The following is a 14744-nucleotide window of genomic DNA, read 5'->3' on the forward strand; positions in this document are numbered from 1 at the left end:
TGAGGAATTGAACCCGGGTCTTTGTGCATGCTAGGCAAGCACTTTAACCACTAGGCCAAACTCCCAGCCCTCTTCCCTGCGTTTTTGTATCTGTCTGTTCCTTTTCCATGGCTGGTGGTGGAAACTGCACCTTCCTGATGTACAGGGATTGTACAGAGGAGGAGACTGGACAGGAACCCCTGGTGGCATTCCTGCTGCCCACTCCAATGGTGGGGACAGAGTGCCGGCCACACACCCAGTGATTCTAGTTCAGATGGGCAGGCGGCTCCTGGCCTTCCCAGGCTCTCCATCCTACTTGAGCTCTCGGGGTCTCTTCTTTTGCTAGGGTGACCCCTGTGAAGTCTGTCCAACACTGCCTGGAGGGTTCCAGAACTTCGTGGGACTCCCTGGAAAACCAGGGCCCAAGGGGGAACCAGGCGATCCTGCACCAGCCAGGGTGAGTGGTCATTCCACCCCTTCCACACAGCACCTTCCACACACCCCGGGGTGTGATCAGGAGAACTGGGAAGAAGGACTGAGTACTGCCACAGAGAAATTCCTGCAGAGGGTCTAGGCAGTAAGGGATCAACACCATAGAGATTAGGGCTATGCTAGAGTGTCACCCCTGTCTCCATGGCAACCAGCCAGGGCTGTTTGAGAGGTGTAAGGATGCTTTTTTGGAGAAACAGGTGAAGCCAGCCCTTAGGAGTGAAGCTGCGCCTGGGCTTGGTCATGGCGAGAAGTGGGGAAGGAAGTGCTCAGGGCTGAGCTGGAGTCTTGTGCCCAGTGGCCATCCCACCCCTCACAGATCCTCTCTTTTAGGAAGGCCTGGGAACTGTTGGATTGAAAGGTGATCGGGTATGTACTGGAACTGGGGTAATTTAGTGTGTGTGTGCGTGCACACACACATGTACCAGAAGTGGAGCACAGCCTCTGGGCTTCATGCTTTTGCCTAGCTCTTTTGCTCATGGATGGCACTTTACCATTTGTGCCATACCTCTGCTTTTGGCTTTTTGCTAGTTAATTGGAGATGAGTCTTGATCTTCAGATCTTAGCCTTCTGAATAGCTGCTGCTGCTGCTGCTGTTTCCTCTTCTACTTCCTCTTCCTCTTCTTCCTTCTCCTCTCCCTTCTCCTCCTCCTCCTCCTCCTCCTCCTCCTCCTCCTCCTCCTCCTCCTCCTCCTCCTCCTCCTCCTTCTTCTTCTTCTTCTTCTTCTTCTTCTTCTTCTTCTTCTTCCCCCTCCCCCTCCTCCTCCTCTTCTTCCTTCTTCTTCTAAATATGCATTCATGAACCCTACTATTGGGGTGTTGGTCTTGAAACTCCTAATATGAGGTCCTAACATATGACCAGAGCATTTGGGCTACCTCAGTACCCCTAGTCTTAGTCCACAAACCATTTTTCCCTGCAGGGAGATCCTGGCATCCAAGGCCTCAAAGGAGAGAAGGTGAGGACCCTCCATGCTAAGATTACTCCCTTCTACCTGCCTGGGAGCCATCCTGATCCCTGCTCTTCCTTCCCCAGGGAGAGCCCTGCCTGTCCTGCAGCACAGCTGTAGGGGCTCAGCATCTTGGACCATCTACAGGGGCCAACGGAGATGTGGGCTCCCCTAGCTTGGGCTTACCTGGCCTTCCGGTGAGTAATCTGGTCTTAACTCCTTAAGTCTTCAAGTTCCAGGTCTCAGGGAGGGGAGCCGAGGGGGAGCCATGAGGCAGGTGTCCCGGGCCTGCATCCCAGTCCTTCCCTTCATCCCTTTGCTGTGCCAGGATGTCCTAGAGTTTCCTCCATATCTGGGAGTGTCACTCATATGGCAGGAGTGACTGTGTGGACAGGCTGTGGGATTCATCATACACATGGTTCGCCCTCTCTGATTGGACATTGAGACACTGGGGACTTGGAGGGAATGGAAGCCATGACATTGTCTTTTGGTTTTTTCCAGGGAAAAGCTGGGGTCCCAGGGCCAAGAGGGCTGAAAGGAGAGAAGGTGAGATCCAGACTGGGTGCAAAAGACACCCACGCTCCTTGGCAAGGGAGGCAGGGAGAGGGTGGTGGATGGGGCAGAGATCAGACTGTAAATTCACAGAGAAATGGTTTCATCAATGTTTTGCCGACTGGAGTCAAAGAATTTATTTCCAAGAGCCTTCATATTCTCCAAGAGAATTCCTTAGCGTTGTATTTTTAATTTAATGATAATCTAAAACGATTAAGCACATTTAAGACTACCTTATAGTAAAATAATATTTAACACTTCTTTTCTGCTTATTATGTGCCAGGCACTGTTCCAAGACTTGCGCATATATTAACTTATTTTATCCTTCCAAACCTAATGGGTGGGTATGCCCTATTATTCCCATTTTAAGGATGAGGAAAGGAAAGCATAGAAGGGCCAAGTGACATTATCTAAAACCACATGGGTGTTGGGATTGGAGCCCAGGAAGTCTGGCTCCAGAGTCTATAATCTCCACTACTCAAGCAGGTCACTCAATTCCAGTGCCCGTGTTAACATTTGTATTTATGATTGCATTAGAGACAAATGACAGCATTGAACTTGTAATGGAGTGTTACTCAAATGAGGGGTTCTGTGTGCGGGCGAATGCCCCAGTGTGAGACACGCTGAGCTGCACATGCTCAGGCTCAATTCTAACTGGCAAGCCAAACTTGGCATTTCTCAAATGTTGCTTCTGCACCCCGACCCTGCACCTGCTTCCCTTTTTATTTTTCTTTTTAAAATCATCTCAGCAAATGGCATAAACACAGGTTCTCCAAACAAATTGGGGGTCGGCTTTGACTCCTCCCTTCCCCACCCTTCCTCCCTCCCATCCATGTCATTGGCAAGTCCTGATGATCCTGCCAGCCCCTCCTCCCCCCATTCCTGTCCCTCTCCCACCTGCATGGCCCCCGGCTGAGTCTAGGTCCCATCATCTCTCACCTGGGAGGCGGCAGCCTCTTCCTGCTTGCCTGCAGCCCTTTAACCCATGTATCATCCAGTAGCTAATATGGCTTCATAAAACAGAGCTCAGATGACATTATTGTCCTGCTTACAATCCTTCTGGGACTTGACTTTGTGCCACAGTCTGGCTGGGCCTCACTCTGGAAGATCTTCCTCTCCAGATTTTCCCCCTCCTCTCCCTCTCTTTCTCTCTTTTCCTTTCCCTCTCTCTTTCTCTCACTCTCTCTCCTTTCCCATGCTGTGGCCTTCCTGTCTGTCTTTCTGTTCTGGATATGACAAGATGGATCACACCTCCTGGATGCTTCACAGGTGATTCCCCCTGGAAATACCTTCCATCTGCATCGTCCACTTAGGCCTTCACTGGCTGGCCTCGTTCCCATCATTCTCATTGTGGTCCTCGCTGCTCTGGCCACCTTGTCTAAAATGGACTCTCCTCTTTTGTCTAGCTGCCCTTCTGTCCTTCATCACTCATCACCAGAGATTGTTTTGTTTTGGCCAGTACGGTGGATAAACGTAGGGCCTGAGCACTGTCCCTTAGCATTTTTGTTCAAGACTGGAATTTCACCACTTGAACCATGCCTCCACTTTGGGCTTTTTGGTAGTTAACTGGAGATGAGAGGCTCATGGATTTTCCTGCTGGCTTCATGCTACACTCATTAGATCTCAACCTCCTTACTAGCTGAGTTATAGACATGAGCCACCTGCACCCTGCTACTATGTACAGCTATTATCTGAAAAGATCTATTATCTGAAAAGATCTAAGCACCATGAGGCATTTATAGCTGTGCTGTTCACAAACCATCCCTAGTCCCCAGGGCATACAATGAATGAATGAATGAATGAATGAGTGAATGATGTCTATGCACTGGGGTGGGTCTGCCATAGCTGAGAGTAGAAACACAGTCTAACCTGTAGCTAGCCACAGAGGCCCTTGGGGACCTTGTGGAAGCTCCTTTTCTACTCTGAGCCTCAATTTCCTTGGCCAGGTGATGAGAAGACAGCCTGAATACTCTAAAGGTGGTACTAGGATTGGAACTCAGGTCCGTCAGTTTTTAGATGGGGTCTCACAGCTCAAGGCTGACCTGGATTTTGATCCTCCTATGTAGCTGGGATTATAGAGACAGGCCACCATACCCAGATTATTGGTGAAGATAGGGTCTTGTTAACTTACTTTGCCTGGCCTGACCTTGTAGTGAGATCTTCTAGATCTCTGCCTCTTAGGTAGCTGGGATTACAGGCATGAGCAAGTACTCCTAGCTCAAGGAGCTGCTTTTATAGTTTGGGATTGGGGATTTCTCTGGCACCTCTGCCCGATCCCGGCTTTGACTGTGTGTTCTGTGCTTGGCCCATAGGGTAATTTTGGGGAGGCAGGTCCAGCTGGCAGTCCGGTAAGCATCCTTGGAGGGCAGAAGCTTGGGAAGGTCAAGGTTGCCCACTACTGGGAAACTGATAAGCCTGGGCTCCCCCTCCACATGGCCCAAGCTGAGCTGGACCTCACATATGGCTTCTTCTCATGTAGGGGCCACCAGGACCAGTGGGACCAGCAGGCATCAAAGGGGCAAAGGTGAGTCTGGGTCACCCCCACCCACACACAGCCAGAGTCAGCCCCTCTTGTTCTGTCTTGCTGCATTGTAGTCCTGGGGCTCCTCACCACCTGTAGAGTGAAGTCTAGCTCCTGGCGTGGCATCCCAACAGGGCTCCAGCCTTCACTCCTTCTGTGTACCCCCACAGTCTCTCCTGAGAGACCCCGTGGTAATCAGATCTGGCTGCATTCTGCAACCTGAGGTCCCCCGTGAGGCCTTCAGTCCCCTCGAGCCCCAAGGCTTAGGGACCCCTAACTCAGTGTCCTTGTTCGGCAGGGGGAGCCCTGTGAGCCATGCTCAGCCCTGTCCAGCACTCAGGATGGAGACAGTCATGTGGTGCACTTGCCCCGGCCAGTGGGAGAGAAGGGGGAGCCTGGGCCTCCAGGCCTTGGCCTGCCTGGAAAGCAGGTGAGTCCTCAGCCTCTGGAAGTGGATGTGAGCAGGGCTCAAGAGAGGGGAGGGGGCCTGTGCAGAGGGGCAGATTGGGAGTGTGTGGAGGGGTCTGTGTTTCTGTTTCCAGTGGGCGATCCCTGCCTGGCCCCTGCCCTTTCTCCTGTGACATCACGGCAGAGCAGAGGCACACTGGTGCGCCTGTCAGGGACAGGAGCCCACCCTGTTTTATCATCCTCACCTGACAGACAGGGAAACAGGCACTGTGACCAGATGAGATAATTTGCCAGGGCACATGCTCTGGCTCTGGTCTCTTCACTCATAGGAGAGCAGAGATTGTTCTCTGTTAGTTCCCTATGGCATCCCTGGGGGTGGGTGGGGCGATAACAGGGTTGGGTGCTCAAGGGTGTTCACTCAGGGAATGGGTACTGGGACTGTGTTCTTCTCAGGGCAAGGCCGGAGAGCGTGGACTGAAGGGACAGAAGGTAAGAGAACCTCTGTGGGCACGTGGGTGAGTGGACACTCGCTCCTCTAGGATGCCACCTGGCCATCTTATCCTGATTGGCTGTGCCAGCTCCCTGCACGGCCCGCTGCTTTCCCAGTTCTCAGCCCTGGTGAGGGCTGTAGGGAAGGCCTGCCCCCAGCTGAGTCACCCTTGCCCTCCTTGAACCCTACTCCTTACAGGGTGATGCTGGGAGTCCTGGAGACCCTGGAACACCAGGCACCATGGGGCAGCCTGGGCTATCTGGAGAGCCTGGCATTCGGGGCCCTATTGGGCCTAAAGGAGAAAAGGTCAGTCAGGCGGGGCAACGTTCACTGCACGGGCAAAAAGCAGACAGAGAGCTTCCCAGGGGAAGGATTACGGTGGCCCCTCAGCGCCTCTCTGTAGCTTGTCCTGTCGGGGACCTGTTTTGTTTTCTCAGTCTGGTAGGAGGGCAGAAAGAGGGCACAGGGGCTCCAGGAGGGAATGGGGCTACCAGCTCCTTACTCTGTCCATCTCTGACCACAGGGTGATGGCTGCACTGCCTGCCCCAACCTGCAGGGGTCACTGACAGACATGGCTGGACTGCCTGGGAAGCCAGGCCCCAAAGGAGAGCAAGGCCCTGAAGGTGTGGGCTGGCCTGGCAAACCCGTGAGTTCCAGTTCTCTGCCCTCTTGTCCTTCCCTGCTTGGGTTTTTGCCTTCTCTTCCTCCTGCCCCTCCTTTGCCCCTATAGAGAGTCCATGGCTTCTTTGGGTGTTTTCTAGGGACAGCCTGGTCTACCCGGAGTTCAAGGGCCTCCAGGGCTGAAGGGCACACAGGTGTGTGAGCAGGGCCTGGTGGCATTCATGTGTGGGTACACGTAGGTGAGGGTGGGAGGCACATGGGACTGGGGCCTGGAGTGGGGAATGGAGTCAGGTACTGAGCTGGGAGATGAAGAGGGAGGAGGCCGAGAGGTTGAGGAGGAGCTAGGAGAAAGGCGAAGGATGGGTTATGAATCTCGAGCTAGGGATTGTTCTTCTGCCTCTTCAGGGAGAGCCAGGGCCTCCAGGAAGAGGAGCCCAGGGGCCACAGGTAACTCTCCTGCCTCATCTTTGCTCTCCTACTCACTCTCCAACTACGTGCTACCACCATCCCTCCCCCTCCCCCCGCCCCCCCCCCTGCCCCGTCCCCAGCATGCCCTTGTGCTCAGTTCTGACATGTGTTGTTCATATGGTAGTCTTGGGTTTGGCTTTGAGCCCTGATCCCACTTCGCTGACCCTTCCTCAGGGTCTCCTTGGGGAGCTCCCCTAAGTTTGGGCTGGCAGATGCCCCACCCCAGACCAGTGAGACAGGTGGCCTGTGGCTCCTGTGCCTCACTCTGCTCTCTCTGACTCGCAGGGGGAGCCTGGAGTCCAGGGTTTGCCTGGCATTCAGGTATGTATGACTTGGCCTTGGCAGCAGCTGGTGGGGAAAAAAATCAGTCTAGGATAAGGGATTAACTGTGCTTCTATCTGCAGGGCCTTCCAGGGCCTTCGGGACCACCTGGCCGTGCAGGAGAAAAGGGGGCCCAGGTGAGCCTCTGCCTCCACGGGCATTAGCCCCGCAGGGATTTTGTTTTGTTTTATTTTGAGGGTTCTGTGGTTAAAGCCAGGGCTTTATGCTTTCTAGACAAGTACTAAATCACCGAGCCATGCCTCCAGTCCTTTTTTTTTTTTGCATTGGTTAGTTTGACATGGGATCTTGTTTTTTTTTGCATGGGCCTCTACCTGGATTACGATCTTCCTATTTTCTGCTTTCTAGAGTAGCTGGGGTGACAGGAACATGCTACCACACCCTGCTTCCTCCACAGGGAGACTCATGAACTCCTCATCCTTCTTTTCTTTGAGGGGAGGGGGTTGGTCATGGGGCTTGACTCTGGGCTTGGGCACTGAGCTCTTCAGCCCAAGGCTACCGCTCTACCGTTTGAGCCACAGCCACTACCGGTTTTCTGGCAGTTTAATTGGAAATAAGAATCTCATGGACTTTGGTGCCCGGGCTAGCTTTGAACCTCCATCCTCGGGTTTTAGCCTCCTGAGTAGCTAGGATTACCAATGCCCAGCTCCCCACCCTTCTTCTTTTTTTTTTTTTTTTTGCCAGTCCTGGTTGCTTGAACTCATGGCCTGTGCACTGTCCTTGGACACTTTTTGCTCAAGGGTAGCCCCTTGAGCAACAGTGCCACTTCTAGCCTTTTCTATATATGTGGTACCGAGGAATTAAACCCAGGGCCTTGTGCATGTGAGGTGAGCACTCTACCACTAGGCTACACTCCTGGCCTACTCCCCACCCTTCTAATCCCCCAAGGCTGGCCTGGACTCTCAATCTTCCTGTGTACTACAATAGCAGGGGTACTGTACCCAGCTGTTGGTGGAAAAGAGAGCTTGCTAGCTTTTTATCCAGGCTGCCCTGGCACCACAATCCTGATCTCTGTCTTCAAAGTAGCTAAAATTACAAGTGTGAACCCCCATGCTTGGCTCCTGTAGGGCTTTTCAGTGACCTGCGGCAGACACACCAGGCGCAGGGTTGAGTGACCCATGTCAGTGGCCTGCCTGAAACCCTGATTGCTGGATGGTGCTAACTTCAAGTCTTGCCCCTGTAACTCCTGTGCCCTTTCCCCCAGGGACCTCCAGGAATGAAAGGAGCCACTGGACCCATGGGACCTCCTGGTGCCAGCATCTCTGGGCCTCCAGTAAGAGTCTTGTCTGTGTTGGGGATGCTGCTGGGAAAGGGCAAGGCCTTGACCTTGTCTGTTCCAGCATCCTGGAGTGGAGGAGAGAAGTCTCCACCAACCAGCCTCAAGGAAGGAAGAGGCATGGGCGGCAGGGGAGACTGAGAGCCCTTGACTGAGAATAGAGGTGGTTGCCATTGCTTTTGTTCTGTGTTCTCTCACCACCACTTCAGGTACTGAGGCTTGAACTCAGGGCCTTGCACTCTCGCTTGGCTTTTTTCACTTTATCACTTGAACCATGCTTCCACTCTCACCTTTTTTTTTTGCTGGTTGATTGGAGATAAGAATCTCTCAGATTTGTCAGCCCTGGCTGGCTTCAAACATTGATCTTCAGATTTCAGCCTCCTGAGTGGGTCATGCGGCTTGAACTCTGGGTCAGGGCCCTGTTCCTGACTCTTCAGCTCAAGGCTACCGCCCTACCCCTTGAGCCACAGCCCTACTTCTCGTTTTCTAGTGATTAATTGGAGATAAGAGTCTCAGATTCTTTAGTGCCCTGGCTAGCTTTGAACTGTGATTCTCAGATCTCAGGCTCCTGAGTAGCTATGATTATAGACATGGGCCACTATGCCAGCATCCTATTTATTCTTGTGAAAACCTTTTCATTGCGTGGGGCATATGGCCTATTGGTAGAGTGCTTACCTCACATGCATGGAGCCTTGGGTTTGATTCCTTAGTACCATATACACAGAAAAAGCTGGAAGTGGTGCTGTGGCCCAAATGGTAGAGTACTTGCCTTTAGAAGAGAAAGTGGGGGAGAGAGGGAAGAGAGAGAGAGAATCTTTTTTATTATTAATTGTGTTTTTAGTTAGCATATAATATTTATAGGTACTCCAGTACATGTATAGAAGTACTGATCAAACTGGGGTGATTAGAGTTCCTGACTTCTTAGCTCTTCTTTGTGTTCAGAGCCTTCAGCTCTAGTTACTCACTGAGCTACAGAGAGCTACATAGTCCTCTGACCTACACATGATTCGTTACTTGATTATCTGCTGGCCCTCTGTCTCCTCTGTCCCTCAGCCCATTCCATTCTCTTTTCCTTGGAGATGGACTTTAATGTCCTGTCTCTTCCCCCACACACACCTTTTTTTTTTTTTTTTTGTACAGTGCCCTTGTCAAGGGACCGTGTTAAACTCAACACATCCTTACAACAACCAGGTCAGGGAACTGCTATTATTATCTTTTCACAGATGAGGAAACTGAAGGCTAGACAGTGAGGGATAAAGCCAAAGGTTTGAAGCCCATCTTTCCCTCCTCCCCCAATTTCAAACCCAGGACCCTCTGAGTGCCTTGAAAATGAGTGCTGCTTTCCCCAAAAGTCTACAGTGTCAGGAAGACAATATTCCTTCAGGCCTAAGGCTGGTCTGTTAAGCAAATTGCATAGATTAAGTAATAATAAGTGCATTTTCTCATTTTAGTCATCAAAGACCTGTCTAATACCCAGCTTCTACACCACATGAACCCACTCGAATTTTACAAGATGATATAATTTTAGCCTAAATCAAAGAAATGCTACCTTTCAGCCAGCCTGTGCCATGCTGGGTCGTGGGCAAGTGTATAATTTTCCTTGAGCTTTTGGTCCTGTTGAAAATAGCCCAGTGAATGGTACCCTCACCTATTGTTGAGGATCCCCCTTGTGAGAAACTCTTGTCCCCATTAGGGAACCATGGATGGGTTCCCCCTGAGGAGGGGACACTAAAGCCCGGAGTAGGGGGCAGGGGCTTGCCCAGAGCCGTGCTGTGTGTCAGTTTGAATTGTCCAGCAGAGCTGGCTTATCTTGGGGTAACCAGGATAAAGGCAGAGGCGAGGTCACCTGGTGCTGGAGGTCACTTGGGTCCCAGGTACAAAAGTAGAGGGCTTCATAGAAGGCGGCTATACTCAGCCTGCTGAGTGCCAGCCTGGCATCTGTGGGTCTGAGCAGATTCACAACTTTTCTGTGGCTCCCAAGAGTGCCCCAGTTTCACTAGTTGTGTGACCTGAGGCAAATGACAACATCTCAGGGGCTCCTTGTTGATCAAATAGAATTTCCTGAAATTCCTTCGTCCTGGCTGGGTGTGGGTGACTTTTGTGACATACTGAATGGGTAGCCCCCATCAAAGGGAAAGAAAGGAGACGAGAGACTTTGGGCCCAACAGACCCAGATACAGCTGTGCTGTGACTGAGATTTCTTTTTTTTTTTTTTCTTTTGCCAGTCACGGGCTTGAGCTCAGGGCCTGAGCACTGTCCTTGGATTTTCTCAAGGTTAGAGAGCTCTACCACTTGAGCCTCAGCACCATTTCTGGCTTTTTTCTATGTATGTGGTACCGAGGAATCCAACCCGGGTCTTCATGCATGCTAGGCAAGCACTCTACCACTAGGCCAAACTCCCGGCCCCGTGACTGAGATTTCTTGATGTCTGGTACTGGGACTTGAACTCAGGGGCTTTTGCTGGGCTTGCTGGCTTGTGGCTGATGCTCTACCACTTGAGCCATACTTCTTTACGCCGGTTAATTAGAGACGGAAGCTTGAAGCCTCTTGGAGTGGCTTTGTACCACCATCCTTCAGGTTTCAGCCTCCTGGGTAGCTCGATCACTGCAGTGAGGCACCAGCGCCAGGCTCCCCTTTCTTCTATCTTCCCTTTCCTCAGCTGTAAACCAGGATGGAAGCGGGGGCTCCATGCACTGTTCTCTGACAGGCACTTGGTCCAGTGTGGTGCCCAAGCAACCCAGTCTGCCTTCCTCTCTGTGCCTCTCCCCTTCAGCGTGGGCACCGGTAGACCTGACACTGCTTCTGTTTGTCTTTGAGGCAGGCCAGATGGCTGGCTGTTGTCCAGCCTTAACCACCAACTCTGAGTTCTCTCTCTCTTCAGGGCCAAGATGGACAGGCTGGACTTCCAGGAGCCAAAGGGATGCCAGTGAGTATGGTACCCCAGGTAGCAGGAAGCCAGGGCTGGTCCTGTCTTTCTACCCCCACCTACTTACCTACCAGTGTTTCTTCTTGGCAGGGTGAAAAGGGATCTCGAGGAGAGAAGGTAAGTACTAAGGTCCTGTGGTCATACCAGCACCCAGGGGACTGGGGGTGGGGGGAGAAGGGAGGTCATCCCATTTCCTTGCTATTGATTCCAGGGGCCTCAAGACGCCCCACTTCACCTGGCTGCTGACTCAGCACTTAGCCGAGATCGCAGGAGACCAGAGAACTCCAGTGGCCTGGATGCAAGGAATAGGGCTGAGAGATGAGGGACTAGGACAGAAGAGTGTGCAACAGGCAAGGCCCAGAGGGCCAGGGCTGCCCACAGAGGAACAGGGGCCATGGCCATGTGACTGACAACCCTAAGGCAGCACTGCTCTGCACATGGACCCGTTATGTCCCTGGCAGTCAATGCCTTTCTTTCTTTCTTTCTTTCTTTCTTTCTTTCTTTCTTTCTTTCTTTCTTTCTTTCTTCCTTTCTTTCCTTCTTTCTTTCTTCTCTCTCTCTCTCTCTCTCTCTCTCTCTCTCTCTCTCTCTCTCTCTCTCTCTCTCTCTCTCCTTTCTTTCTTTCTTTCTTTCGTCAGTTGTGGGTCTTGAACTCTGGGCCTGGATGCTGGTTTTGCTCAAGGCAGGCGTTCCACCACTTTGAGCCACAGCACCCCTTCCAGTTTTCTGGTGGTTAATTGGTGACAACTCTCGTGGACTTCCCTGACTGGGTTTGAACTGTGATGCTTCAGCCTCCTGAGTGCTAGGATTACAGTCAGGAGCTACCATTCCTATGGCTTCTGTGCCCATTTTAGCGTTAGAGGCGGATACTGAGTTTCGGCCCTGGTCTGTACCTCTAGTTCCTGTGCTGCCTCTCCTACGAAGTGGTTTCTGGGCTCCCCGCCTCCCCATTCTCACCATCTCTAACCAAGGCTCTTGCCTTTCCAGGGAGAGCCAGGGGAATGCTCCTGCCCATCCCGGGGGGACCCCATTTTCTCTGGCATGCCGGTAAGTAATGCCAAGGGCTCTGCCCACTGGGGGAGAGAGCCTGGCCTCTGGTCTCTGGCCTCGCCTGCTGCCCAGTGTGTGCTGGCCCCCGCGGGGCTTCACGCCTCAGCCAGCCGCCTTCTCGTGCATCCTCACGCTTGGTGTCAATGTTGCCTATAATCTCTCCCCTTCTTTTGCGACCCCCACTCCCACCCAGGGTGCTCCGGGACTTTGGATGGGCAGCTCCTGGCAGCCGGGCCCGCAGGTGTGTGTGGCTTGTCTCCTCCAGCTCTCTTGTCCGCAACACCCCACGGCTTGCCCACCCCACACCAGCAAAGGGGCATAGCCTGCTTCTGGCTCTGATCTCATCTTCTCTCCCTAGGGTCCTCCGGGTGTCCCTGGACCTCCAGGACCCCCTGGAATTCCTGGGCTGCAGGTAATGGTGGAATTGGGGTGGCAGGGCTCAGACTATATGGTGATTGCTCCATGCCAGACCCCATGTGTACCCCATTTCCCCCTCCAGTCATACCGGGGTGTCTCCCTTGCTGGCCCAGGCCTGCTGGCCCAGCCCTTCACACTCCCAGACCTTTCTGGAGGCATGCTGTGTTGTAGGCTAGTATGTGCCAGTATGTGCCAAGCCCAGGCCATGGGGAGAATCTGGGACAAATCCCTGCCACTGATAGAGAATGCCCCACGTTTGAGCAGTACTCGGCATTCATTTGTTCCTGGAACACACATCTTTGTTTGCTATTTTCTAGCATGGGTTTAGGTGTGGCAATACAGCAGTAAACATACACACACACACACACACACACACACACACACACTCTAAATCTCTGCCATCTTGAAGCTTAGATTTTAGGAGGAGAGGCAGGCAATAAGCATGGTGAATAGAATAAAGTCTTTTAGAATGTGGCATGTGCTAAGGAGTAAATAAAGGACAGAGGGATAAGAAATGAGAGGGGAGCAGCAAGAATATCTGGGAAAAGGGGCCGGGAGTGTGGCCTAGTGGTGGTAGAGTGCTTACCTAGCATGCATGAAGCACTGGGTTCCATTCCTCAGTACCACATAAACCGAAAAAGCTTGAAGTGGTCCTGTGGCTTGAGTGGTAGAATTCTAGCCTTGTGAAAACCCAAGGGCAGTGCTCAGGCCCTGAGTTCAAGCCCCGGAATCGGCAGAAAAAATAAAAATAAAAAAAAAGAATATCTGGAAAAGTGCTCAAAAGGAAATGCTATTTGAACTCAGACTTAAAGGAAATGCCAGGTAGACCTGAGCTGGGGGAGAGCATTCCTGGCAGGGGAAGCAGCAGGTGCAAAGGCCTGGAGGTGGCAGTGAGACATGACTGAATGTGCCAGATGTGTCTGAGGGGTAACCAGGAGCCCAGAGTTAGTGAGGGGATTGTGCTAGGGACTGGGATCTCTGGAGCATTTTTCTTAGAGTTGCCATTTCAAAGCTGGGAAGCCTCCATTTCAATCTCAGCTCTGGCATGTATTAGCTGTGTGATGCAGGACAAGTTACTCAACCCCTCTGTGTCTCAGTTGGCTAATCTCGTAAGGGAATAATTGCAGCACCTACCTCAGGACTTTTATGGGTATTAAAACAATCCACAGGCTGGGGGTTGTGTGTGTGGCTCCGTGGAAGAATGCTGGCCTAGCGTTTGTGAGGCCCTGTTCCATCCCCATTACCACGAAAAAAGAGAAAACATTCACACAGGTGACGTGCAGGCAACGCTTCCTGCCATGTAGCGAAGTGCTCAGGTGAAATCAGCCATCATTATGGAATGATGGTGCCTATTAGGATTTTACATCCAGTCTCTTGATTCATTTGAACTGCACATTAGCCCCAGGAAAAAGACAGAGTTATCACCAAGTCAGGACTGGGAGAGCTAAAGCTATGAGAGTTGGACCATTTTGTCCAAGGTCCCTGAAGCCCAGGGTACAGCCACCCTGGACTGGGGCTTCTTGGGCAGCTCTGTCTCTGTTTCTGTCTCTGACTCTGTCACTGTCTCTGTCTCTCTTTCTCCCTGCTGCCACTGCCTCCCCCTGCTCCGTAATGCTGCCTCTAGGCCAGCCCCTAGTAGTTTGCAAATCAGGAACCAGAGTCTACCCTGCCATTCTGCAGCCTTGCCCTTGCTTCCCAGGCAGTGCTAGAGTGCAGCGATCCATCTGCAGGGGACACACCGTGCCTTTCCACAGCGACTCATTAACTGTGGGTGCTGGCATGGCGTGTACCCTGCCAGGCCGCGCTGGGCAATGGGGCAGGGAAGAGTGAGTGCTGAGTCTCCTCCCCCTGTACCAGTCCTCATCTGGTGCCCTGGCTTGAGACCAAGCTGAGGCACCACTAAGAGTACCTGTCCTCTGCCAGGCCGGGTGCAGGAAGCTACCCTCCTGTCTGTGTGGAAGCAAGTTCAGTAGCATGGCACTTTCTCATCCCAAACTGCACAGTCTCAGTGTCTTGATCCACTTTTCAGATGAGAAAACTGAGGCAAAGAAGTGAAGAAATGTGCCCAAAGCTAGATAGTCCATAGAGAGTCCAGCCTAGGTTTGAACTCAGGCTGCACTATTCTTTAGATGCCCAGGAGAACAATACATGGGCACATTTAGTTCTGGGAGGGCAGGAAAAACAATCTCAGACTCAAACTCACATACCAGTATTACAGAAAGGATCAGAGTAAAGGATAATGACAGTAATAAAAACACATT

At 52.1% G+C, this 14744-nt stretch overlaps 1 protein-coding gene across 1 annotated transcript in view; it reads left to right on the forward strand.

Moving 5' to 3' along the window:
- Nucleotides 1–14744, forward strand: part of Col16a1 (collagen type XVI alpha 1 chain) — a 53554-nt gene that overhangs the window by 13600 nt on the left and 25210 nt on the right. The window contains exons 23-43 of the mRNA XM_090335371.1: nt 326–436; nt 802–837; nt 1389–1424; nt 1502–1612; nt 1917–1961; nt 4280–4315; nt 4447–4491; nt 4787–4918; nt 5350–5385; nt 5585–5692; nt 5910–6032; nt 6148–6201; nt 6413–6454; nt 6761–6796; nt 6880–6933; nt 8019–8087; nt 10972–11016; nt 11107–11133; nt 12004–12063; nt 12260–12307; nt 12425–12478. Of these exons, the coding sequence (XP_090191497.1) occupies nt 326–436; nt 802–837; nt 1389–1424; nt 1502–1612; nt 1917–1961; nt 4280–4315; nt 4447–4491; nt 4787–4918; nt 5350–5385; nt 5585–5692; nt 5910–6032; nt 6148–6201; nt 6413–6454; nt 6761–6796; nt 6880–6933; nt 8019–8087; nt 10972–11016; nt 11107–11133; nt 12004–12063; nt 12260–12307; nt 12425–12478 (1308 nt within the window). The remainder of the gene's footprint in view (nt 1–325; nt 437–801; nt 838–1388; nt 1425–1501; nt 1613–1916; nt 1962–4279; nt 4316–4446; nt 4492–4786; nt 4919–5349; nt 5386–5584; nt 5693–5909; nt 6033–6147; nt 6202–6412; nt 6455–6760; nt 6797–6879; nt 6934–8018; nt 8088–10971; nt 11017–11106; nt 11134–12003; nt 12064–12259; nt 12308–12424; nt 12479–14744) is intronic.

This window comes from Megascapheus bottae, chromosome 6 (genome assembly GCF_031878675.1).
Source record: "Megascapheus bottae isolate mThoBot1 chromosome 6, mThoBot2.hap1, whole genome shotgun sequence".
In the NCBI taxonomy this organism is placed as follows: Eukaryota; Metazoa; Chordata; class Mammalia; order Rodentia; family Geomyidae; genus Megascapheus; species Megascapheus bottae.